Raw genomic sequence first — 23,665 nt, forward strand, 5'->3', positions numbered from 1 at the left:
GAAGCAGGATACAGGCACAGACCAAGGCATGGGTTTTAGGAAGCAGGATACAGGCGCAGTCCAGAACTCGTCAAGTCAACCAATATGACTCGTCCCAGGGCCCATCGAGATTCAGTGCCGCTCTACTGCGTTTTAGAGTTGATCATGAATATCACATAATAACTGAATGTTAAATGTAAACCAATGAGGAATGCCTGCAGCATCAGGGCATAGATTGGGAAGAGATGGCGGAGCACGTGCCTCAGGTGCTGGATGCCAGGGAGGGAGCCAACCAGCCACTCTTTCTTGGTCAGGATATTTAAATATATATCTAGAGCAGCTAATTAAATCTTTGACCTGGATGAAGGAAAGTCTAGCTACATCTGTGCAGATTAGATGGAACGTCAGTATATCCACTGCTGGACATTTTAGTCTTTTTCCTCTTAGTCACCATACCGTACATGATGGTGGTGGAGCAGATATCATAGAAGCATCAGGACGCCCCCGAGCAGACATCCTTCTCTGCTCCTTTAATCAGATGCAGTCATATACAGGACAGGCGTAGTCCTTACTGATCCCTGGGCTCCATGTGTCAGGATGTAAGCTCTTACTGTAATTCTTTATGACTGTGTCCCTATCTGATCAGGTACCCCCCTCAATAATGTTAGGTGCATCACCCCGGGTGATGTGCCCCATGACATCCTGACAAGTGGTGTACAGATAACAATACCAGATAAGTGTCACAATCAATGCATGTTAGAAGCAGATGTCCTAGCAATACCCTGCCAGCTATGTACAGCGGTAGAGAAATACCAGGTCACGCTGAATCCATAGTGTGAAATATCGCCCTTCAGCCGGGATTTAACAAAATAACAAGCAGCTTCAGACCTGACATGTAGGGAATACAGATCACTACGCGTTTTACTTCTCCAGGCCTGAAATACAGCAGATAATAGGTACACCATGATAATCCCATTAATGGTTGTGTATCTAGACTAGAATTCTAGTATCAGAAATTTTATATAGGGTCTCTATATTTTGCAGTATTCAGATTCTATGTTAGAGTCATCACCTACAGTATGTTGTACAATGCGGTATTATCACATATGACAATGCATATTGTCCCTAGCACCCATCGTGCCATGACACAGCTATTGAGTCTTGGGTTGGATGGGGCCGTCTGTGGTACTGAAGCCTTTCCCCCTTATATAGTTCCCAAATAACATAGTGTGTAAGCCTGAAAGAAAGACATACGTCCAATCAGTTCAGCCTTTTACCCTGCAATGTTGATCCAGAAGAAGGCAAAAATCACCAAGAGATAGAAGCTAGTTTTCATTATTTTAGGGGGAAAATCCTTCCTTTCTCCAATATGGCAATCAGTGTAAAGGGCTGGATCACCGACCCTTCTGAAGTAGTTAGTGACTATGACATGTAATATTGTATCACTCAAGTAAGGCATCCAGGCCACTCTTGTACTTGTGAGTTCATCATCAACACATCCGTAGGCAGAGAGCTTCATAGTCTACTACTAGAACCAATGGGGTCTATTCAGAGCCATTTGGCTCCAACATCCGCCGGGTCCAGTATTTTAATTGTTCGGCTCTGAGGTCGGACCTGAACGTCAGAAATAGATTGCAACTGTGAAATGCGCCTTTAACCCTTTCATAGAACAGCACTAGCACGGCCTTTTTAACCCAACACTTGACCCCAAAGGACTTTATGATGAAGGGTTTTTTTTTACAAAAAATATGCCATTCTTAAGATCCAGATGTATACATCTTCTTCACTGAGCGCAGCCGTTTGGGACATGAGTCACAAGCAATCAGCTATGCTGAACGGTAATATCTGATGGAGCAGATACAGCAGCGCTTTACCTCCATTTCTCGCACTGAGTCATTATAAGGCTCTGAGGAATATTGGCTGATCTGTGCAATGAAACGGATAGGTTTTATTACTTAGGACCGCATCTCCCAGCGCCGCGTGCACGGATAATAGTATTGGAGCGGAATTTAGGAGTCATGCCAGTCTTTAAATCAGATTACAGGGTCGGCTAAATGAAATCATTCTAATCACATAATTGGTAGCAAATTGGATACGATAGAGCAGGAATCTCTTGCAGCCGGTATTGATCGCACATCAATGCTTCTATAGTCTATTTCTATGGTTTCATTTCTGCTAATTGATTGACTTCTCATTTCTAGGACCAAAAGACTTTAGTGCTCGGCAGATTCCACTAGACATTCTTCTATCTATGATATGCCTCCAGATATGATTGCAAATTCTCATAGCTACAGTTATCCAGAACTGTCCGCAATTTGGGAGGCTAAGAAGTAGAGGATGTCTTATCTTATACTATGACATACGAGAGCTATTCTTATGTCAACCATTGCATATAATCGTTCTTGCCAGCCACCAGCTTGTAGCGGGGGACACTATGTGGATGTAGGTTGGGGCGATCAAACCCTCTTAGGTCCGCCTGGCCGGGTGATCTTCTTTCTCCATGCAGAAGCGTCTTGTGGAACTATATGAATCATTCTCTTCTTGACTCGGTCTCCTACCTTCTGATGTATGAAGGTGCCGCTGTCCGTGCAACACAATGACGTAGCTCTTGCTACTGTATGTTATGAGCTTGGTTCTGGTGCTGTATTTGTTATGAACTTGTTTCTGGGGCTGTATTTATGTTAACAGCGTGGTTCTCCTATTGTATCTATGTACTGACCTTGGCTCTAGTGCTGTACTTATATCACGAGCTTAGTTCTGGTGCTGTAATTATGTTAGGAGTCTGGTATTGAATCCATGTACAGAGATTCTGTTGCAGTATTTATGTTATGAGCTTGGCTCTGGTACAGTATTTATTCCCTGAGCTGTTCAGCTGTGGGTACCCTGCTTTCTTGCTGCTTTCTGCTCAAGCAGATTGCCTATCGGCATAATATATATTGTTTTTCTATTTTTCTCATGATGGGGAAGGGCAAAAAAAAAATTGCAAGATGTCATCTAACTAGAGATGAGCGAACGTACTCGTTACGAGTACTTACGCACCCGAGCACCGCCATTTTCGAGTACAGCGGTACTCGCGCGTAAAGATTCGGGGGGCGCCGTGGCGGCACGGGGGGTAGCAGTGGGGAGTGGGGGGGGAGAGGGAGAGAGAGAGGGCTCCCCCCTGTTCCCCGCTGCTCCCCCCCGCACCGCCGCGCCTCTCCCCGCCCCCCGGCGCCCCCCGAATCTTTACGCCCGAGTACTGAAGTACTCGAAAATGGCGGTACTCGGGTGCGTAAGTACTCATTACGAGTACGTTCGCTCATCTCTACATCTAACCCAAGGCTGGCACTTCATGGAAAGACAGTGTGTTCAGGGGTAACTACCAGGGTGCAGGGGAAGCAAAAGAACCCGGGACTGGTACCTGAGGTCCCAATTAGCTTCCTGGCTGCATAGAAGTTTTGGGGGACCTGTCATAGATTTTTCAAGCTAAGGAATAAATACAAATCATGACGTCATAATAGAAATAATTACATAACGTACTGTCATATCATTAAAACAGTTCATAGCAAAGAAATAGAGATAGAACAGTATTTTGACATTATCGTAATGCAACTCAGAATAAATATGAAGATTACTGTGACATCATCGCTAGTAGAGGAGAAACAGTATTGTGACATCATCAAAATGCACCAAAGCCAAGGAATAGACAAAACACTACAGTGACATCATAACGGTGGGCTATTTGGCCTAATGAGTTCCAGATGTATTCTTTTCCCCACAGAATTGTGCAGTGTTTCACACATCACCTTGCGTACTGCGCACCTTACATGGACTTCCATATAGAGCATGTTCTATTTTTTGCATGCATGTGAGAAATCAAGCGCAGAATCAGGAAATATGCACGCACCCATTAACATCAATGGGTTCTATTCTCTGCTTATTGCGCGCATAAAGTTTACGCATGCAAATACACCCGAGTTAGGGTGCCCTAAAGAGAAATATGTTTGTGACATGTTCACAGAAGAACACATGCACAGGTCACCATGGTGATCTAAGCCCAATTCTATGGTGTTCTAAGCTGTGCTTTATGGCAGACTAAGCTGTGCTCTGTGGCGGTCTAAGCTGTGCTCTGTGGCGGTCTAAGCTGTGCTCTGTGGCGGTCTAAGCTGGTCTCTGTGGCGGTCTAAGCTCTGCACTCTGGCGGTATAAGCTCTGCTCTGTAGTGGTCTAAGCTCTGCCTGTGGCAGTCTAAGCTCTGCTCTGTGGCGGTCTAAGCTCTGCTCTGTGGCGGTCTAAGCTTTGCTTTGTGGCAGTCTAACTTCAGTTCTGCAGTGGTCTAAGCTCAGTTTTGTGGTTGTCAAAGCTCACTTCTTTGGTGATCTAAGCTTAGTTCTATGGTGGTCTAAGATCTGCCCTATGATGGTCTAAGCTCTACTTTATGGTGGTCTAATCTTAGTTCTATCATGGTCTAATCACCATTTTATCTAAGTCACCACCACTGCTCCAACTAATGTGTGACTGTAATTCCATAATAAATCTATGTAAGGGTTGACACTTAAGGACAAGATATCCCCATAACATGGTACCATGTGGTGGCATCATGAGGTAACACCTAGAGTGCCTATGGCTTCATACTCCATTCAAGGGACTCAGTAGCATGTGCCATCTTACAGGTTCTGCGTACACAGCTCTGCCATGTCACAAGGCTATAGATCTTCGTATCCGCTGTAGATTCCAGATGCTGAATAGTGAATGTGTAGGGGGGGGGGGGGAGGAGGGGATATGGATGTGGCTGTCTGTTTTATTGTTCATTCGATGTTCTGCACTGTCAGTGATTTATAGACTACTGTGAATTTTAACAGGGGAGCAAACAAGGAACAGAGCTGAGCAGGCAGGAGAGACAGAAAGTAGTAAGTCTGTGCAGCTATGCTGCAGTGTGGGGAGCTGGAAATACTCCTCTGTGTCTGTGCAGCTATGCTGCAGTGTGAGGAGCTGGGGATGCTCCTCTGTGTCTGTGCAGCTATGCTGCAGTGTGAGGAGCTGGGGATGCTCCTTTGTGTCTGTGCAGCTATGCTGCAGTGTGAGGAGCTGGAGATACTCCTCTGTGTCTGTGCAGCTATGCTGCAGTGTGAGGAGCTGGGGATGCTCCTCTGTGTCTGTGCAGCTATGCTGCAGTGTGAGGAGCTGGGGATGCTCCTCTGTGTCTGTGCAGCTATGCTGCAGTGTGAGGAGCTTGGGATGCTCCTCTGTGTCTATGCAGCTATGCTGCAGTGTGAGGAGCTGGGGATGCTCCTCTGTGTCTGTGCAGCTATGCTGCAGTGTGAGGAGCTGGGGATGCTCCTTTGTGTCTGTGCAGCTATGCTGCAGTGTGAGGAGCTGGAGATACTCCTCTGTGTCTATGCAGCTATGCTGCAGTGTGAGGAGCTGGGGATGCTCCTCTGTGTCTGTGCAGCTATGCTGCAGTGTGAGGAGCTGGGGATGCTCCTCTGTATCTGTGCAGCTATGCTGCAGTGTGAGGATCTGGAGATACTTCTCTATGTCTGTTCAGCTATGCTGCAGTGTGAGGAGCTGGGAATGCTCCTCTGTGTCTGTGCAGCTATGCTGCAGTGTGGGGAGCTGGGGATGTTCCTCTGTGTCTGTGCAGCTATGCTGCAGTGTGGGGAGCTTGGGATACTCCTCTGTGTCTGAGCAGCTATTCTGTAGTGTGAGGAGCTGCGGATGCTTCTCTGTGTCTGAGCAGCTATGCTGTGGCGTAAAAAGCTAGGGATGCTCCTTTGTGTCTGTGCAGCTCTGCTGCACTGTGAGGAGATGGGGGTGCTCCTTTGTGTCTGTGCAGCCATGCTGTGGCGTGAGGAGCAAGGCATACTCCCTGGTGAGATAAACTGCACAGGATTAGCCCTACGGGGCGTGAGCTCTTCAACAGCGCAGATATTTCTTTTAGATAAAGGCTGCGCTGCATACAAGCAGTGGAGAGACTTTTGCCTCATCGTTCCTCTCCTCTCTTCTGAGTCTACCAGAGACTACATTACTGGTGACTGGGTAAGGACTTTTTAAAAACTCGTTACTTTGCGTTTAATTAAAATTTGTTACTGAAAGCATACATGTCAGCTCCCGGACCCCATGTGAGCTCTCCCCGAAAGCTCTGTGCTGCCAACACCATCCCAGATCACTGAGGAAACCCTGATCCAAATACCAAGACCCACTCACTAATGCAGCTCCAAAAATACAGTAGTTACCGATCAAACTGGAAAAACAGAATACAGATTCAGTCTTTGCACTTTAGCAATGTGTATTATCAGAGGCGTAACTCGAAGCTCCCGCGCCCCGATGCCAAACCTGTAACAGGGCCCCCAACTATAATGCTTTACTCATAGTACTGGGTTCCCTATATATAGAGAAGAGAGGCCTTATGGGCCCCCTAAGGCTCCTGGGCCCGGGTGCAACCGCATCCCCTGCATCCTCTATAGTTACGCCCCTGTGTATTATAGTATCACCTGCAGTATCCAGAATCCACAGAGGACGGGTCTATCAGACGTAAAGAACGGTTATTGGGGATTCCACTGCGCGTTTCATGATAACATCAGGCTGCCGGTGTGTTTATGCAGCTCTTCCTGAAGATAATCAATTCCCTGAGTCATCGGAGGAAAATCTCACATATGATATTTGCTGTGAAATCAACTGTGTGTGCAAAGCATGAGATTTAAGCTTGACGAAACGTACGAGGAGGAATCCGCGAAATAAATCGAAATTACCGCAATCATACTGAAATAACTGTGACTGGTAAAGCGTGAAACACGAACACATTTACATCATGTCCCGGTTATCAGGTCATTAGCCTTTCTTATCAGGGAGGCGGACTCGGGGTACTACTGGGTGACCACAGATTAGTGGCTCGTACGTAGGACGCATAAAGTTCTCACAACTACCTGCTTGCAGACATCAGACTGAAAATGAAGAATCTCAGCCGTTCTCTTCTGGAGGCCTTGGTTGATAATGGTGAAGTCGAATAGAGTCATTTAATGGCGCTCAACCGGGCAGAAATAAAGACGGGATCTTCACTGTTGTTTGGTTCATTTTTGACTCGAGGAAAGGAACATTATTATCTCTTTAGTTTGATAAAAACTGAGAAAAAGTCAACTCAGCCAACCCTCCAGTTCCCAATGCTGGAGAGGCACATGGATGCTCCAATAGACCTTTGGAGACATAGAATTGTCTCCCAATTTTCTTTATAAAAATCCCAACAATTCTGTTAAAAATTAACTTTTATTCATTGCATCGTAAAAATCATCCAGGTAGTGTGATCATAACAGCTCTTAAAGGGGTTGTCCCGTGCCGAAACGGGGTTTTTTTTTTTTTTTTAACCCCCCCCCCCCCCCCCGTTCGGCGCGAGACAACCCCGATGCAGGGGTTAAAAAAACAACCCGCACAGCGCTTACCTGAATCCCGGCGGTCCGGCGTCTTCATACTTACCTGCTGAAGATGGCCGCCGGGATCCTCTGTCTCCGTGGACCGCAGGGCTTCTGTGCGGTCCATTGCCGATTCCAGCCTCCTGATTGGCTGGAATCGGCACGTGACGGGGCGGAGCTACACGGAGTCGGCATTCTACACGAGCGGCCCCATAGAAGACTGCAGAAGACCCGGACTGCGCAAGCGCGGCTAATTTGGCCATCGGAGGGCGAAAATTAGTCGGCTCCATGGGAACGAGGACGCCAGCAACGGAGCAGGTAAGTATAAAACTTTTTATAACTTCTGTATGGCTCATAATTAATGCACAATGTACATTACAAAGTGCATTAATATGGCCATACAGAAGTGTATAGACCCACTTGCTGCCACGGGACAACCCCTTTAAGCATGGCATACAAGTGGATGAAAAAACTTAATTTTAAAAGCAATACTACCCAATATGGGGGGGTGGATGTTTTTGATTTTATCCAGTACTCTCATCTCTCATTTCCTCTGACACTAATGATGTTAAAGAAACATTTACATATCATGTTATCTGTATTGCTTGATTGGGTGGTATTGCTTTTGAGGCTGCATTCCCACGAACGTATATCGGCTCGGTTTTCACGCCGAGCCGATATACGTTCTACTCATCTGCAGGGGGGAGGATGGAAGAGCCAGGAGCAGGAACTCAGCTCCCGCCCCCTCTCTGCCTCCTCTCCGCCCCTCTGCACTATTTGCAATGGGGAGAGGCAGGGCGGGGCTAATTCTCGGAACTTAGCCCCGCCCCGCCTCTCCCCATTGCAAATAGGGCAGAGGGGCGGAGAGGGGGTGGAGAGGAGGCAGAGAGTTGGCGGTAGTTCAGTCCCTGCTCCTGGCTCTTCCATCCTCCCCGCCTGCACACGAGGACAACGTATATCGGCTTGGTGTGAAAACAGAGCCGATATACGTTCGTCTGAATGCAGCCTAAAATAGAGTTTTTTCATCCACTTGTATGCCATGATTAAGAGCGGTCACACATGAAACGCATAGGAGCTGTTATGATGACACTACCTGATTCGTTCTTATGATGCAATGAATAAAAGTTAATTTTTAACAGAAGTGCTGGGATTTTTTTTTAAAGAAAATTCAGATACAATTAACTCTTTAACACCTTAATGACCGCCCCATATTAAACCCAATTTTCAGTTTTTTGCATCGTCAAATTCCTAGAGCCGTATCTTTTTAATTTTCACATCTACATAGCCATATGAGGGATTGTTTTTTTGCAGGACAATTTGTATTTTTAATGGCTTCAATTTAAGGCACAGATAATGTTATCTATAACGTTTATGATTTTTTGGGAGGTGGGAGATAAAGAAAATAATGAAATACTGCCATTTTTGGTTATTTCATTTTTACAGCGTTCAGCTTTGCAGTGTATTATATTGGCTTATGAGACCCTGACTCTGGCTGAGCCTTATGGGTCTCTGTTGATGGTAGACTGGAGACCAACTTGAAGACTCAAGGTACCATTGGAACCCATCAACACCCTGCGATCACATCGCAGGGATCCAATGAGTGACAGAGGGAGTTCCACAACCGTATGTCGCCCCGCCGTTTTCACGGTCGGCCGATATACACTGTGATCTAATGCATTGGATTCCAATGCATCAGACCATATGGCCATATTCCTGTGACGTAAAAGCGCCCGGCCGGCCAATATAGCGTTTTTACATCGGACCTAAAAGATAGTCCTGCAACAATCTTTTGGCCCGAAATATGGCGGCCGCTGCATGGACTCCTATGGGAGCCAATGACAGCGACCGGAGAAGGGAGGTGGGAGGGAGTTTAGTAGCATGACTGTTAAACTCCCTCCCTCTTCTCTCCTCCCCTCCGACAGATTGCAATGGTAGGGGGCGGGGAGAGGCGGAGCTAAGCGATACCCCATCCCGCCTCCTCCCATTGCTGGCTGCAGAGAAGGGACGGGGTGGAGCTAAGAAGAGGTGAGCCGGCAAGGGGGAGGTGCAGCGACATGGCGGCCTCGGCATATATGCGTCGGGGCCCATTCCATCTGAACGGGTGCACAAATGTTAGATTTGTGCGCCCGTTCACAAGCTTTTACTACCTAGATCATAGCGTATACTGGCCGTGAAAGCGGCGGCCGATATACACTCGTGGGAACAAAGCCTCACTTTTACAATCTCATGTCTATGTACAGAGGCTTAAAGTGTCATCATAAAATGATCTCTTGTATAAATCACATTTTTGTATTAAACTTTTTAAAAGAATTTTTAGTGATTCGTTTTTTAAAATTTATGCAATCTATAATATAAATTCCTGCAGTTTTCACGCTGACCAGTAAGCCCTAATAGTCTAACGGCTCTGGGTAGGTGCGTCAAAAAATCATATCTAAAAGAACCCATGGTTTCCTGTGGGTTCTTCAAATGAACGATTTTTTTGATGCGCTGAAAAAAAAAGACAAGGGGTGGGGGGAGGGGCATACCTGCTAATAGCAGCCACGCCATGCTCGTGGCTGCTTTTCGTTCATCTGATTTAATACTCAGATAGCCGCACTGTTTTAGCGCGGCTATCTGAAAGTTAAAATAACGCTCGTTTGAAAAAACCCTAACACTGTTCTGTACAGAAAACGTCTCAGCCGTCATCTCATTATTATAACAGGCAAGTGATACCTATATATAGATAAAGCAGGATCCACAGCTCACCCCCTCCCCCTTCATGCACAGATCATAGAGCATGCCCACAATACTCCTATAGAACCTATAGGTAATGCTCACAGTCACATCCTTCTCCTCCCTGCAAAGGTCACAGAAGATGCCCAATATGCTCTCCATTAGAAATCAATAGGTAATGGTCACGGCTAATGTCCTCCCCCTCCCTGCGCAGGTCATAGAACATGAGCACTACTCTCTTTAGTAAAAGTCAATGGGTCCCTTCCTGTTCCTTGTGTCTATGGCCTAAAAGGCTGCAATAAAACATATCTCTAAATGCAGTTAACTGCATAAGGTTATCCACCGGATAGGGGATAACTTTAGGAGCAGTGGATGTCTGACAGCTGGGACCCCCAACAATCTCAAGAATAAGGTCCTAACGGTCCCCGCATGAATGATGTGGAGGTCGCATATGCACACCAAAGTATATATGTGATGACCACAGCTAAATTCTCCTACTCCCTACACAGGTCTTTTACCATGCTCATATCACTCTTAGAATCATAGAATGGTAGAGTTGGATGGGACCTCCAGGGTCATCGGGTCCGACCCCCTGCTCAGTGCAGGATTCACTAAATCATTCCAGACATATGTCCATTGAAGCAGAATGCCCCACCTGCCATGGTAACCTGTTCTACTCATTGATCACTTTCACCGTCAGAAATGTTTTTCTAATATCTATATCACATGTAATCCTTTGGATCTTCAAGATAGTTTATTAATCATCCAAGAAAGATGTATGTCCAGCCTCTGTTTGAAGACTTCCATTGCATGAGAACTCATCACCACCCGTGGTAACCTGTTCCACTCATTCATTGCCCTCAGGGCTTATTCACACGGGCGTATATCGGCCGGTTGTTTATGCCCGGCCGATATATGCAGCTACTGTGATCCATTGGCTTACAATGCATCAGTGTACATGGGCGTATTTCTGCAGCGTAAAAGCACCCGACCGGGCGCTCTCATGCCGACGGTGGCAGCTGCATAAATTCCTTTGGGAGCCTATGCTAGCTGCCGGAGAAGGGAGGTGGGAGGGAGTTTAGCAGCGTGACTGCTAAACTCCTTCCCCCTTCTCCTCTCCGCCCTTTGCCGCTGTTTGCAATGGAAGGGGGAGGACGGGACGGAGCTAACACTCACCCCCTCCGCCCCTCGCATTGCTGGCTGCAGACAAGGGACATGGAGGGGGCGGGAGCTTAGCTGCAGCCCCGTCCTGCCCCTCCCATTGCAAACGGCCGGAGGGGAGGAAAGACGAGGTGAGCCGGCGAAGAGGAGGGAAGGGGGAATGTCTTCCCAGGCCCCACAGCATTGCGGTCTCTGCATATATGCACTGGGCCCTTTGCCATTCAGGCGTTTTTACAGCACCGTCAGATGCACGTAAAACAACTATGGCCATGTAAATGGGCCCTTACTGTCTAATAACTAATCTGTCTCCTCCCTTTCAGTTTCATCCCATTGCTTCTAGTCTTTCCTTCTGCAAATGAGAATAGGGCTGATCCCTCTGCACTGTGACAGCCCTTCAGACATTTGTAGACAGCTATTAAGTCTCCTCTCGGCCTTCCTTTTTGCAAGCTAAACACTTCCAGATCCTTTAACCGTTCCTCATACTTTGCAGACTACTCACCATCTTGGTAACTCTTCTCTGAACTTACCCCAGTTTGTCTATGTCTTTTTTAAAGTGGGGTGCCCAGAACTGGACACAGTATTCCACATGAGGTCTGACAAAGGAAGAGTAGAGAGGGATAATGACCTCATGTGATCTAGACTCTATGCTTCTCTTAATACATCCCAGAATTGTGTTTGCCTTTTTTGCTGCTGCATCACACTGTTGACTCATGTTCAGTCTGTTATCTATTAGTATACCCAAGTCTTTTACACATGTGCTGCTGCTTAGCCCAATTCCTCCCATTCTGCATGCGCTTTTTTTTTCATTTTTCTTACCCAGATGTAGTAGCTTGCATTTCTCATTGTTAAGTAGGATTCTATTAGTCACAGCCATATTTGGTCATTTTTTCAATAACATTCACCAACATTGTTTTCCACTTTGTTGCGGAATTCTGCAACGGGTATGGAATGTGTGAAAGCGCCCTTAATCTGTCAGAGTGTGACGTACTATAGACAAATGTTACCCAACTTGAGCCGTCAGATGAGAACACGTAGCAATTCCCGATGCAGTGACAATGATTAGGGTGAGTTCACACACAACAGATGTATTGGAGAATTTCTGTGACATCTGGATGGGGTTTGCAGAAATCCCTGCTCTGACCAACAACCAGCCTTATCCAGATGAAGGGATCGGATTTGCAGTCACAGAAATTTCTGCAACAAATCTGCCATGTGTGAATTTCCCTTTTTACCATCTGTGCAATGCCAGTAAAATCCTGAAAACCTGCCGCACAGAGGGCACCTGAGGACTGGTGCTGAGATACACGGCCGTGGACAGCTGGAGGCGTATCAGGGTGATCCATCACTCATCTTGTCGCACGAGAGACGGTTATTTCCTGTTTTGGAAAAATAATTATACCCCGTTGTACAAACAAAAGTGCCCAATATGTTATGGAAGAGCCGCCACATACTGTGTGAACAGACCGCAGACATACGGTGCGTCCGGAAGGTCTTCAGGCACTTTCACTTTTATACATTTTGTTATGTTGTGACCTTGTGCAAATTAGAAAAACTTCAAGTACCTTATTCTGCACCCAATGCCCCATAGCGACAAAGTGATAACAAAAATGTTTGAAATCTATCATTTTGCATTGACATAAGTATTCACACCCTGGATTTAGTTAAAGCACCTTCAGCAGCCTTTGGCACCTTCTTCAGTAGAATGCCACATAGTCTGCACACCTGGATGCAGGAATTTGCTGTCATTCTTCTCTGCAGATGCTCTCAAGCTTTGTCAGGTTGGATGGGGGCCGCCTGTGGACAACCATTTTCAGGTCTCTCCAGAGATGTTCAGTTGGGTTCAAGTCAGGGCTCTGACTGGGCCGCTCAAGGACATTCACAGAGTTGTCCCTAAGCCCTTCCTGTGATGTCTTGGCGGTGTAGCAGCACAAACTTTTAGTAGCCTTCTCCAAATATGTGCCTGCACACAATCCTGCATCTGAGCTCTATTGGCAGTTCTTTCCCCCTCTTAGCTTGTTTTTGGATCTGATATGCATTGTGAGCTGGGAGACCTTAAATAAACATGGGGTGTGTTTTTTTAAATGACTAGATTGACCCGATGTTCGCTATGCGTACATGAAATGTTTACCTGCGTGTAGCAGTGCTGAGTGTGTGTACCTGCGTGTGTGTGTACCTGTGTATGTGTGTGTACCTGCATATAGCAGTGCTGAGTGTGTGTACCTGCGTGTAGCAGTGCAGAGTGTGTGTACCTGCATGTGCGTGTACCTGTATATGTGTGTGTACCTGCATGTGTGTGTACCTGTGTATGTGTGTGTACCTGTGTGTAGCAGTGCTCAGTGTGTGTACCTGTGTGTGTATCTGCGTGTAGCAGTGCTAAGTGTGTGTGTACCTGCGTGTAGCACTGCTGAGTGTGTGTACCTGCATGTAACAGTGCTGAGTGTGTGTACCTGCATGTAGCAGTGCTGAGTGTGTGTACCTGCATGTGTGTGTACTTGTTTATGTGTGTGTACCTGCGTGTAGCAGTGCTCAGTGTGTGTACCTGCGTGTGTGTGTACCTCTGTATGTGTGTGTACCTGCATATAGCAGTGCTGAGTATGTGTACCTGCGTGTAGCAGTGCAGAGTGTGTGTACCTGCATGTGCGTGTACCTGTATATGTGTGTGTACCTGCATGTGTGTGTACCTGTGTATGTGTGTGTACCTGTGTGTAGCAGTGCTCAGTGTGTGTACCTGTGTGTGTATCTGTGTGTAGCAGTGCTAAGTGTGTGTGTACCTGCGTGTAGCACTGCTGAGTGTGTGTACCTGCATGTAACAGTACTGAGTGTGTGTACCTGCATGTAGCAGTGCTGAGTGTGTGTACCTGCATGTGTGTGTACTTGTTTATGTGTGTGTACCTGCGTGTAGCAGTGCTCAGTGTGTGTGTACCTGCGTGTAGCAGTGATAAGTGTGTGTGTGTACCTGTGTGTAGCAGCACTGAGTGTATGTGTACCTGTGTTTGCGTGCGTACCTGCGTGTGTATGTACCTGCGTGTGTGTACCTGCATGTAGCAGTGCTAAGTGTGTACCTGCGTATAGCAGTGCTGAGTGTGTGTACCTGCGTGTAGCAGTGCTGAGTGTGTGTACCTGCGTGTGTGTGTACCTGTGTATGTGTGTGTACCTGTGTGTAAGCAGTGCTCAGTGTGTGTGTACCTGTGTTTGCGTGCGTACCTGCGTGTGTATGTACCTGCGTGTGTATGTACCTGCGTGGGTGCGTGTGTGTACCTGAAGCAGACAGGCAGGACTGTCCGGCACTCTGAACATTAAAAGAGCAATACAGCACGGTGTCTCTACAGCGTCCGAGGAGTGGACCCACAGCCGAGGAGATAATGTTGTAGATTATGGCCTTGTCACGGGGCTTTACCATCTCCTCCCCTAAGGTTATCATGGGACCCAATCAAGTTACTCCTGGGGGAGTTTCACAGGGTAACCCAAAATATGGTTTACTCATGATGCCACCGTTCTTCCCTCTGCGGTAAATCTGGATGGTTGAATAAAGTATTCCACACACAGGGAAATGTTTCAGAGCAAAACCAGGAACGGTCGGCAGTGCTCGTTTACTTGTAACAAAGGTTAACAGTCCAACACTTTACACAAGCCATCAGGACACTGAAGCAGACAAATTAGTGGTGTGACAGGGAGGAATCACAGGATGACAGATGAGTCCACAGTCCAAGTTATCTGCGGGGTTCTGTTCCCGGCCCCTCTCCTTCTCTCTCTCTCTAGCTCTCTACCGGTCAACACTCACATTTCAGGAAATGGCACTCAGCGCTGCATGGTGGTCCCTCTTACTCTCTTAGTCCTCCATGTTAATAGCAGGAAAGCCTGGGGGAATTGGGCCCAGGGCACACACAAGGCAATCGCTTAGCCTTTTCCATCCTGGGGCTCCTCACAAGAAAAGGCACAGTCTCTCCTACTCAATAAAAGTTCCTTGCTTCCTCCAGACTGCTGCTAGACTCCACGCTCCCTTGCAAGACCAACTCACTAACTTGCATCAACTACTAGACTCTCCCTCACATTCCACCTTGCAATTACATATATATAACATGGTCACATGACACACAACAAGATACATTTTTCAGACATAACTTAGATGGTAACCCATTCAGTGCTGCAGAGGTGCAATACACATCAAATTCATGCACATAGAAGAGACTGACAATACATAGGCACAAGACAAACACATTCATAGTTATGGAGGGGCCCCGTTAACTCTGGGCCCTTACACTTCTACTCTTGTCCTCCCATCATGCACTGCTCACAGGATGTTGGTGTCGTGGCCTGTCAGTCGCGACGTTGTGGCATTGTTGCCTCAATATAGGCTAAGACCTGTTGTCTTGTTAAGCAGGTCAAGGGTTAATGCACCATGTGCAGAGTCTGCTGGTGCTGTCTGCCTTTGCTGCATGGTTGCTGGATTAGTCATGCCTGGGAGTAGGGTGGAGGTGTGGTTTTCTATTCACTCTGCCAGTTTTCAGGTGTAGAGTGGTTATATATTCTCATTCCTCCTGGTGACCAGTGCTGCTTATTCAGTTCCATGGTGGAGATCTTGGAGTTTGGAGCTCTGCTGTGCTGGGTGGTTTCTCGACTTGCAGATAAGTTGTGGGTTCATTTCTCCAGGGGTTCCTATAGGGACATTCAGGGCCCAGAAAGAAGACTGTGGGGCCGCCTTTTATCAAGGCGATGTCCCCGCTTTAGGCAGGGACCCGTCACCTCCTTGCTAGGTTAGGACCAGGCTTCCTTCCCTCTCCTTGGAGGGGGGCTACCGTCCTGCATTGCAAGGTGTGCAGCTTTTTCCCACTGTGTGTACATTCCCTGTTGCCGTGCTGAGTGTAGTACTATTGTGTCGCATGGGCTTTTCATCTGGGCTACGTATTTCAGTTGTGGCGCGCACTGCTCTCTGGTGCATAAGTCCATCTACGGAAGTAGTCGTGAACATCACCCTGCGTCCGTGCTGGCGTGGTGCTTGTGAGCCGCGCGGACATGACAGTTGGAAGCTATGGAGAGAGCAGGAAGTAGCAAATGTGGACAAGACCTCAGAGGAAGTGGAGATATTTTTCAGGCAAAGGGATAGAAATTTCTGTATATTGTGATGATGTATGTTAGAGTTTAGAGTGTTAATCTGTGCCCGGAATACCCCTTTAATTCACTGTATAGTGTATGATGTCTACAGAGGAGAACTGGAGATACAAAATTCCCGTACTGCTTCTCCAGGTTTTTCATTGGGGCCCTGAGAAGACTCGTACAACGTTGTATCTACACCTCGCTCCTTTCTGAGGCATAAGGCTGTAGAAACTTTCCAGTAGGCTATATGCCCACTGGTGCAAATCTAGCACGAGTTTTGTGTATTGCGAGACACACAGAAATCATGCAAATACGAGCTGCATTCTTTTGAACGGACTCATTCAATTTTTTCCCTCACAGTGACGCTGCGAGGTAAAATATTGCTGCATGTCCTATCTTATGTCGTTCTCTTGGAACGCTTCCCCATTGTTTTCAATGAGACCTTTAAAGACGTCGCATGGTGCTCGCATGCCGTGCAACGTGCATGCAACTTCGATGTGTTGTTTACCATTGAAAACAATGGGATGAAACATGTGCCTGATGATCGCAATAATTACACAGAAGTGATGCAAGGCGTATTTGAATGCAAAGCGCCTCACATCCGCATGTAAAACGCACAAGTTTATCGGCCCAATGCCGTACTCTTGTGTGAATGTAGCCGTAACCAGCTGTCTGCACTCGCTGCTACACCTCTGGATCAACATTGGGGGTAATAGGCTGAACTGGTTGGACGTGTCTTTTTTCAGCCTTATATACTATGTTACCTCATGTTCTCCCTTCACTGAAGCTTCTGGAACTAAACAAGAGTTTTTATAAACTTTTAGGGTCCTCCAGCAGCATAGAGCTGAGGGGCTGAGAGGTGGGGCAACTACACTAAGTAATACTGAGTAACTGAGGCTCTTCAAACCCTCTATATTACATTCTATGATCCTCCAGTCACCAACTCCAATACAGACTCATCCCCTACAAAGAGGATATTAAAATATATTAAACTATCAGAACATGTAAAACACATATTTATCCTGTTTTCTCAGAGTACAATTGCAGCAATCCAGGGGCGTGGCGTGGCGTGGCATGGTGGAGCTGGGGGTAGCAGCGGGGAACAGGGGGGAGCCCACTCTCTCTCCCTCTCCCCCCCCACTCCCCTCTGCAACCCCCCGCTCACCCACAGCGCCCCCGAGTACTTTTCACCCGAGTAGTGAAGTACTCGAAAATCGCGGTGCTCGATTGCGAAATCGGCCTTACCGAGTATGTTCGCTCATCTCTAGTAGGTACTCATTCCAGACAAAAATAATAAAATTACAAAACAGTGGAGAACTAAACAATAACAGGGGTAGTGGTCCATTAGACTCCTGTAATGTCATGTGGTACTTCAGTGCAGTTGCTGTAGGTGGTGGGAAGCACTTCAGGAAGCAGATGTTTTATTTAAAAAATTCCAAATTTATTGAGAAAGTTCTTTGTCCCAAGCAGCATTTACACCACTTCCATGATACTGTTCAAATCACAGACTCCATATACATCATTCACTATTGATCCTGTTAACTGACTTGAACTGTAAAGGGTTAATCGGTGCCATGCTTGCTTAATACTGCTTGCTTCTATTCCTCTCTCCCACTGATACTCCAGCACAAACTGGCTAGTAGTAAAGATGGCCTCCTGGGTCCTCCCCAGTCTCTATCTCAGATTCCTCTGGACTAGACTCACTAACCCCACCCACTCTCTATCTTTTATACCTATCCTGTCCACCAATCCTGAGTTAGGGGAAACCTAACTGTCAGGTTGTGCTGCTGGGATCTGTTGTAGTACTGGGTTCCAGGAGCGCAACTTCACAGATGTGGGATGATGGAGCTGGCTGGGTTGCGGTGATCTCCAGCAAGCCAATTCCCTGGGTCTTTGCTCACATATAAACCCAGCTCCTGTCAGTGTCGGTTTGGTGTCCAGGGTGAGCAATCATGTTACTTCTGTGTTGCAGCTTGCTGTGTGACTTGTTTCTTGTCTGTCCTGTGCAGCTTGCTGTGTGACTGGTTCCAGTATTTGGCAGGAGGCCAGACATTAGGTGTGGATAGCCCTGTTCTGTGTATATGGTGTGAACAGTGTCAAGTTCTGTATGTCGGAGCAGGTGGCTAGACATAAGAAGTGAACTGTCCTGTTCTATGTGTGGTGGCTGCAAGAAAGGTTGGTGTCGCTGGACTCCTGGTTAGTGTAGGGACTAGCGGTATAGCCAGGAGCTGTGACGTGGCCCACTAGCTTCCATATTTTGATCAAAATATCAACTAATACCTGGCATTTATAGCTTATCACCTGCTACTAGCGTTTGCATTTTGGCTGCTGTACGGTGTGATTCCGGCTCTGTGTGTCAGCTTACTCTGTCCAGTTGTCCCTGTCGTGGTGGCATGTTTATGTGTCCTATCCTGGGTGCGTGGTTCCTAGGAGCAGCAAGGGCCCAGATCCGAAGATCATTGGCCGCCCTTTATAGGGGCGATGTCCCTGCTCAGGTGGGTCTGTGTCACTAACGTTTAGTAGACGATAGGGAGAGGTGTATGTCTGTGGTAGTTCACCTTGTGGCCCCCTCCTGTCTTGGGCACGTTCGTGTGGGCCCGGTGCTTGTTAGCCCACACGAACCAAACACTAACTATCCAAACTCAGTGCTAGCTAGGGGTGACTGACAGGTGTTAGAGGAGGTTGGGGTGTATTTTGCACAGTCATACAGTGCTAGGTAGCATAGACACATCTAATTAACACATTTCAAGTCATAAACACATAATTTCACACATTTATAGATTACATTAGTTGGTAATTAATGATGCCGGGGGACCCCAACTCTGGGGTATTACACAATTAGCACATAGTAGTAGTGACAACTCTGTGTCTCTACAATAGTGAGAGATGCAGAGACCAATGACCTTGGGCTCTCAGTTGTAAAGCTGGAAGCCTCAGTGGCTCTGTGGAACTCCCGGCTGCACAGATTCATTAGAAGGAGCTGCATGTATGACTCCCGGACTATACGGAGGATAAGATGGCAGCTGGACTAATGGAGCGGATTCTGCATGCCGCATCCAGATTAATAAGGGTGGCTTCAGACGAACCTATGCACAAATACACTCGCCTCAGCGCAACATATTTGCGTAGTGAATGAGGCTTGTTCGGGCGCATGCCTGTGTACTTTACTGTTCATATCTGTGCCGGCACGGTGTGTTCACATGGACGGGGGGGGGGGGGGGGGAACGGGACATCCCTGCCCTGATTTTAAAAGCCTAATGAGGTCCCAGTGTGTTCAGTTCCAGACAGGTTTATGCGGTGTATTGTGCATCCCGTTGCATATTGCATGTGATTTGCATGCCTCCCATAGACTTCTGTGGAGATCCTTGGTGCATAAATATGCAGGAAAATGCAGAAGGTCCTATTTTTTTTTGTGTGAGCACGAAATACACGTGAAAATACGTCCAATGAGAGGCCTTTTCCTGTCAAAAACGCCTCCCATCACTTCAGTAATGCAGCTTATAGTTGCATCAGAAGATCGGCAAGTATTTCCCATTGTTTTCAATGGGAAACCTCGCATTGCGTTTGCATGCATATCGCATGCCATGTGATGGTTTTTACTGTCCCATTGAAAACAATGGGTGATGTACTCCAAGAAACGTGAAAAGATAGGACATGCCGCCATCTTTATTGTACAGTATTCACACGAAATCTCTGCTGCTCCCTAATCAAAATACTAACGACCACCTGTCAGTGAGTGAGTGAGTTACATGCTACGCCCCTGATCACATCACGGTGACATCATCAAAGGTCCTAAAACATAAAACATGCAGAGCCTGACAGCAGCCATGTGCTTACAGAACCTGTGATAATGTCATCGTGATGTGATCAGTCACCTGGGCTCTGTGTGCGTGAGTGAGTTACATGCTCCGCCCTTGATCACATGACGGTCATCACATGTTCTTCATCCCTGTGCAGATTACAGGTGGACTACATCCCCTACAAACCTCTGCAGTCTCAGTTGCTATGGAATGCTAACAACAACTTGTCTGTGAGTAAGCGGCTGTGTGAGTTACATGGGAAGATGCCACCATCATGGAATCAGTCATTGGGGCTCTGACCTCTGCCCCTGATCACATGCTGGTGACATCATCACAGATCCTTCACCTGCATAGCCGGACAGCAGCCATCTGCTTACAGCACCTGTGATGATGTCAGCGTCATGTGATCAGTCGTCTGTGTGGGAGGAATCCGGGGTCACATGACCAGGGGGGTAATCAGTGTGTGTAGGAGTCTACTGTGCTGGTTGTGATCCCTGTTGTATGGGATGAACGATGTGTGTACCAGAGCTGTATGTGATGCACATGTAGCAGAGCGGTGTGTATTTGCGACGTGCATGTAGCAGAGCTGTGTTTGTGTGACATGCATGTAGCAGAGCTGTGTGGCCTCACCAGAAACACTGGTGCTATAATTTCCTAATAAATACTAGTATAAAGCCATATGGGACTCCAAGTTTCGGCTTCATTTCCGTCTTCAGAGCACAACTGTGTTACTTTGTTTCTGATTTTCTAACTAAACACCCACTTTCCTGCAAGAGCGTTTGTGTATGGTGGGGGGGAGTAAAGTACTGTATATGTGACTTGTAATATGGCCGACGGCTGTATTGTGACTAGTCCCATGGAGCTGCACACAGCCTTACTGTACCTGCCTATAACATCAGATTACATATAGAGACATAGTGGAGCTTCTGTCAGAAAACATTGCGGTTGCTCATTGCCTGCCGTATTTTGGAGGTATTATTCCCTCGAAGGAGTTGCGGCGCTCACTGTGTGTAATGCCAACACATCATCTACATGGCAGGCGAGAACAGCTGCAGGTAGCGGTAACACGCTGGGAGGCCAGAAGAAGCTCCATGCTAAGCGGCTGCTGCCTCCATCTGCACCTGTCTTCACCTGCCAGGTCGCTGGCTTGTTGGCATTAAACGTGCCCTTCTTCTCACCCCGCTGAGGGACGCATTTCCTTCTATTCCGTATTGAACTTTTTGCTGGGCACCCCAGGCAGTACTCATCCCTTATCTGTCCTCCGCTATGTGGATATCTTGTAGCGGCGTTGACCTTTCTCCTCTGGGTACAGAGGAGAAGCTCTCCGACGTACGGCACCTGATGGCAAGTGGCAGGGAGCCAGTGCCGGGGACTCAGTCTGCCTCCGTATGGCCTCCTATACATGGCTTTGCCATATGGATGAGATAGCAGAGGATCGCCAGTTTGGGGACAAACAATCATTAATACACGTCATATTTACCTGTCTGGATTTATTGTAAGCCATGTAACTCGCAGATTTTGCGGCATGCTACGTTTCACCATTAAGTTCACCCCCTAACACCAAAACAAACAGTGAAGATTCGCAAGAGATATGGAAATTCTGCAAATTTAAAGGGCCACTCCAGTGATTTTTTTTTAAATTTATTCATTATGTAGCTGGGCCTTCCCCTCCCCACCCCCAGTATATATAAATGAGCTAGTGTTACTTTGGCTAGTTATTTCCATCTCCTGGCCTCTCTTTCCTCAGATGGTCATGTGATCCCAATTCTGATCTATTTGGGGTTATGGACTAATTTTTTTAGTAAGATTCTCAGTTTGTGTGATGCTGTTGCATGGATCTATCACTGAAATTGGTTACAGGGGGACACAGATACTCCTATCAAAGTTACTCATGATGATCACACAGTTCCTGTCACACAATTATAATAGAGGAGATCATAGCTCATCCTCGTGACTGTATATTTATGGTCTGTAACTTATTTATAAGAATATAGAAGGTAATGGTAATTAAACTGTACTAACCTGCAGGCAAAAATGGTATAGCCTTAACCCTTTGCAATCCAATTTTGGATTCAGGATTTCCAAATTCAGGGGGATTTCTCTTTCTGCCATTATACAAAAGCACCATCTGCTGGCTAGAGCCAGTACTGTGGTATGAGAGTACTGCTAGAGAGGCCCCCCCCCCCCCCCCCCCAACAACTGAGCAACCAGTAATATACAGTAAGAATACCCTGCCGGACGTCTTCCGACATCGGAGCTGTACAGCCTTCAATCAGAATGTCTTCAGACATCAGACAGTGGATTGGAAAGGGTTAACTGATGCTTAATGAGATAAATGTGAAACAAAGTAAAAAAAAATCTCACTCACAATATTGTGCTTTGATAAATATTAGACAGGGGGCTGCACTGCATGGAAGTGACTGCAATACATCCAGAGTGTGATGGGCAATCAGGTGAAGGATGAGAAAAATGTGTTTTTGCTGGAGTGGCCCTTTAAAAAAAAATGGATATCATTTTTTATGAAGATACCGATGCTGATTTTGGTCCAGTTTTGCCACAGATTCCACCCAAAAGGTGACATGTGCAGTCAAAATCCACAGCACAACTTGACACGCCGATGGTTTAAAATCTGCAGCGCCGGTCAATTTGCGCTGTGGATATTCGCCAGTCCCACCTTAGTGGGCCCCGGAAATACAGCGGAATCCCAAAATTTAAATTTATATATTTTCCAAATAAAGCAGTTTTATCCTCCGGTTACACGAGCTTTAGCGTTCTGCTTTTTCCTTGACAGGTATCGTACGTGAAGGCCATCGACATCTGGATGGCGGTCTGCCTGCTGTTTGTGTTTGCCGCTTTACTAGAATATGCAGCTGTGAATTTTGTATCAAGGCAACACAAGGAGTTCCTGAGACTTCGCAGGAGACAGAAAAGACAAAGCAAGGTAGGGGAAACTCATCTCATACTGGATCCTGTATGCGCATTCTGTATTATCTCATCGCTGTCCTCATGTCCCCCCGCTATTACCGGCATTTGATGTTCTCTTCTCCCCGGCAGAGCAGATATGACCCGACTTAGCTGGATGGCGACGGGTTTGGATGTGCAGCTGACAGACATTGCTTAGTGCATGGACCCCGCAGAATCCCTACAATTCTGTATTATGGGGTCGCTGCCACTGCACGGTGCTTCGTATAATCCCCATAGAAGTAATGCTCCAAAACGAGAATACCGCCATAATGCATATAAATCCGTGAGATAAAAAAAACGATGTACCTCCGTATCAAATCAGGAGCGAGGAGGGTACTCAATGGGCTTTATCAGTCTATGAGTGCCATTACTGCACAGCATGGATCCATATGGTGTCGTGTGCATTAGCCCAACATTTGACTACCCCTATAATCTGCCCCTGAATGTCCTGTAGATCTGGACATGTCTATGTAAATCATATGGCAATGAATGTAGGTGCCCTATTGTACCGTTTCCCTGAAAATAAGACATACCCTGAAAATAAGACATAGCATGATTTTCCAGAATTTT

The 23,665-nt window shown here is 46.8% G+C and overlaps 1 protein-coding gene across 2 annotated transcripts in view; it reads left to right on the top strand.

Annotated features, from left to right (window-relative positions):
* GLRA2 (glycine receptor alpha 2) overlaps positions 1-23,665 on the top strand; it is a 168,312-nt gene that overhangs the window by 103,244 nt on the left and 41,403 nt on the right. For both annotated transcript variants that reach the window (XM_066598537.1, XM_066598538.1), the window contains exon 8: positions 22,923-23,072. In XM_066598537.1, the coding sequence (XP_066454634.1) occupies positions 22,923-23,072 (150 nt within the window). The remainder of the gene's footprint in view (positions 1-22,922; positions 23,073-23,665) is intronic.

The sequence above is a fragment of the Eleutherodactylus coqui genome, chromosome 4 (genome assembly GCF_035609145.1).
Source record: "Eleutherodactylus coqui strain aEleCoq1 chromosome 4, aEleCoq1.hap1, whole genome shotgun sequence".
Classification (NCBI taxonomy): domain Eukaryota; kingdom Metazoa; phylum Chordata; class Amphibia; order Anura; family Eleutherodactylidae; genus Eleutherodactylus; species Eleutherodactylus coqui.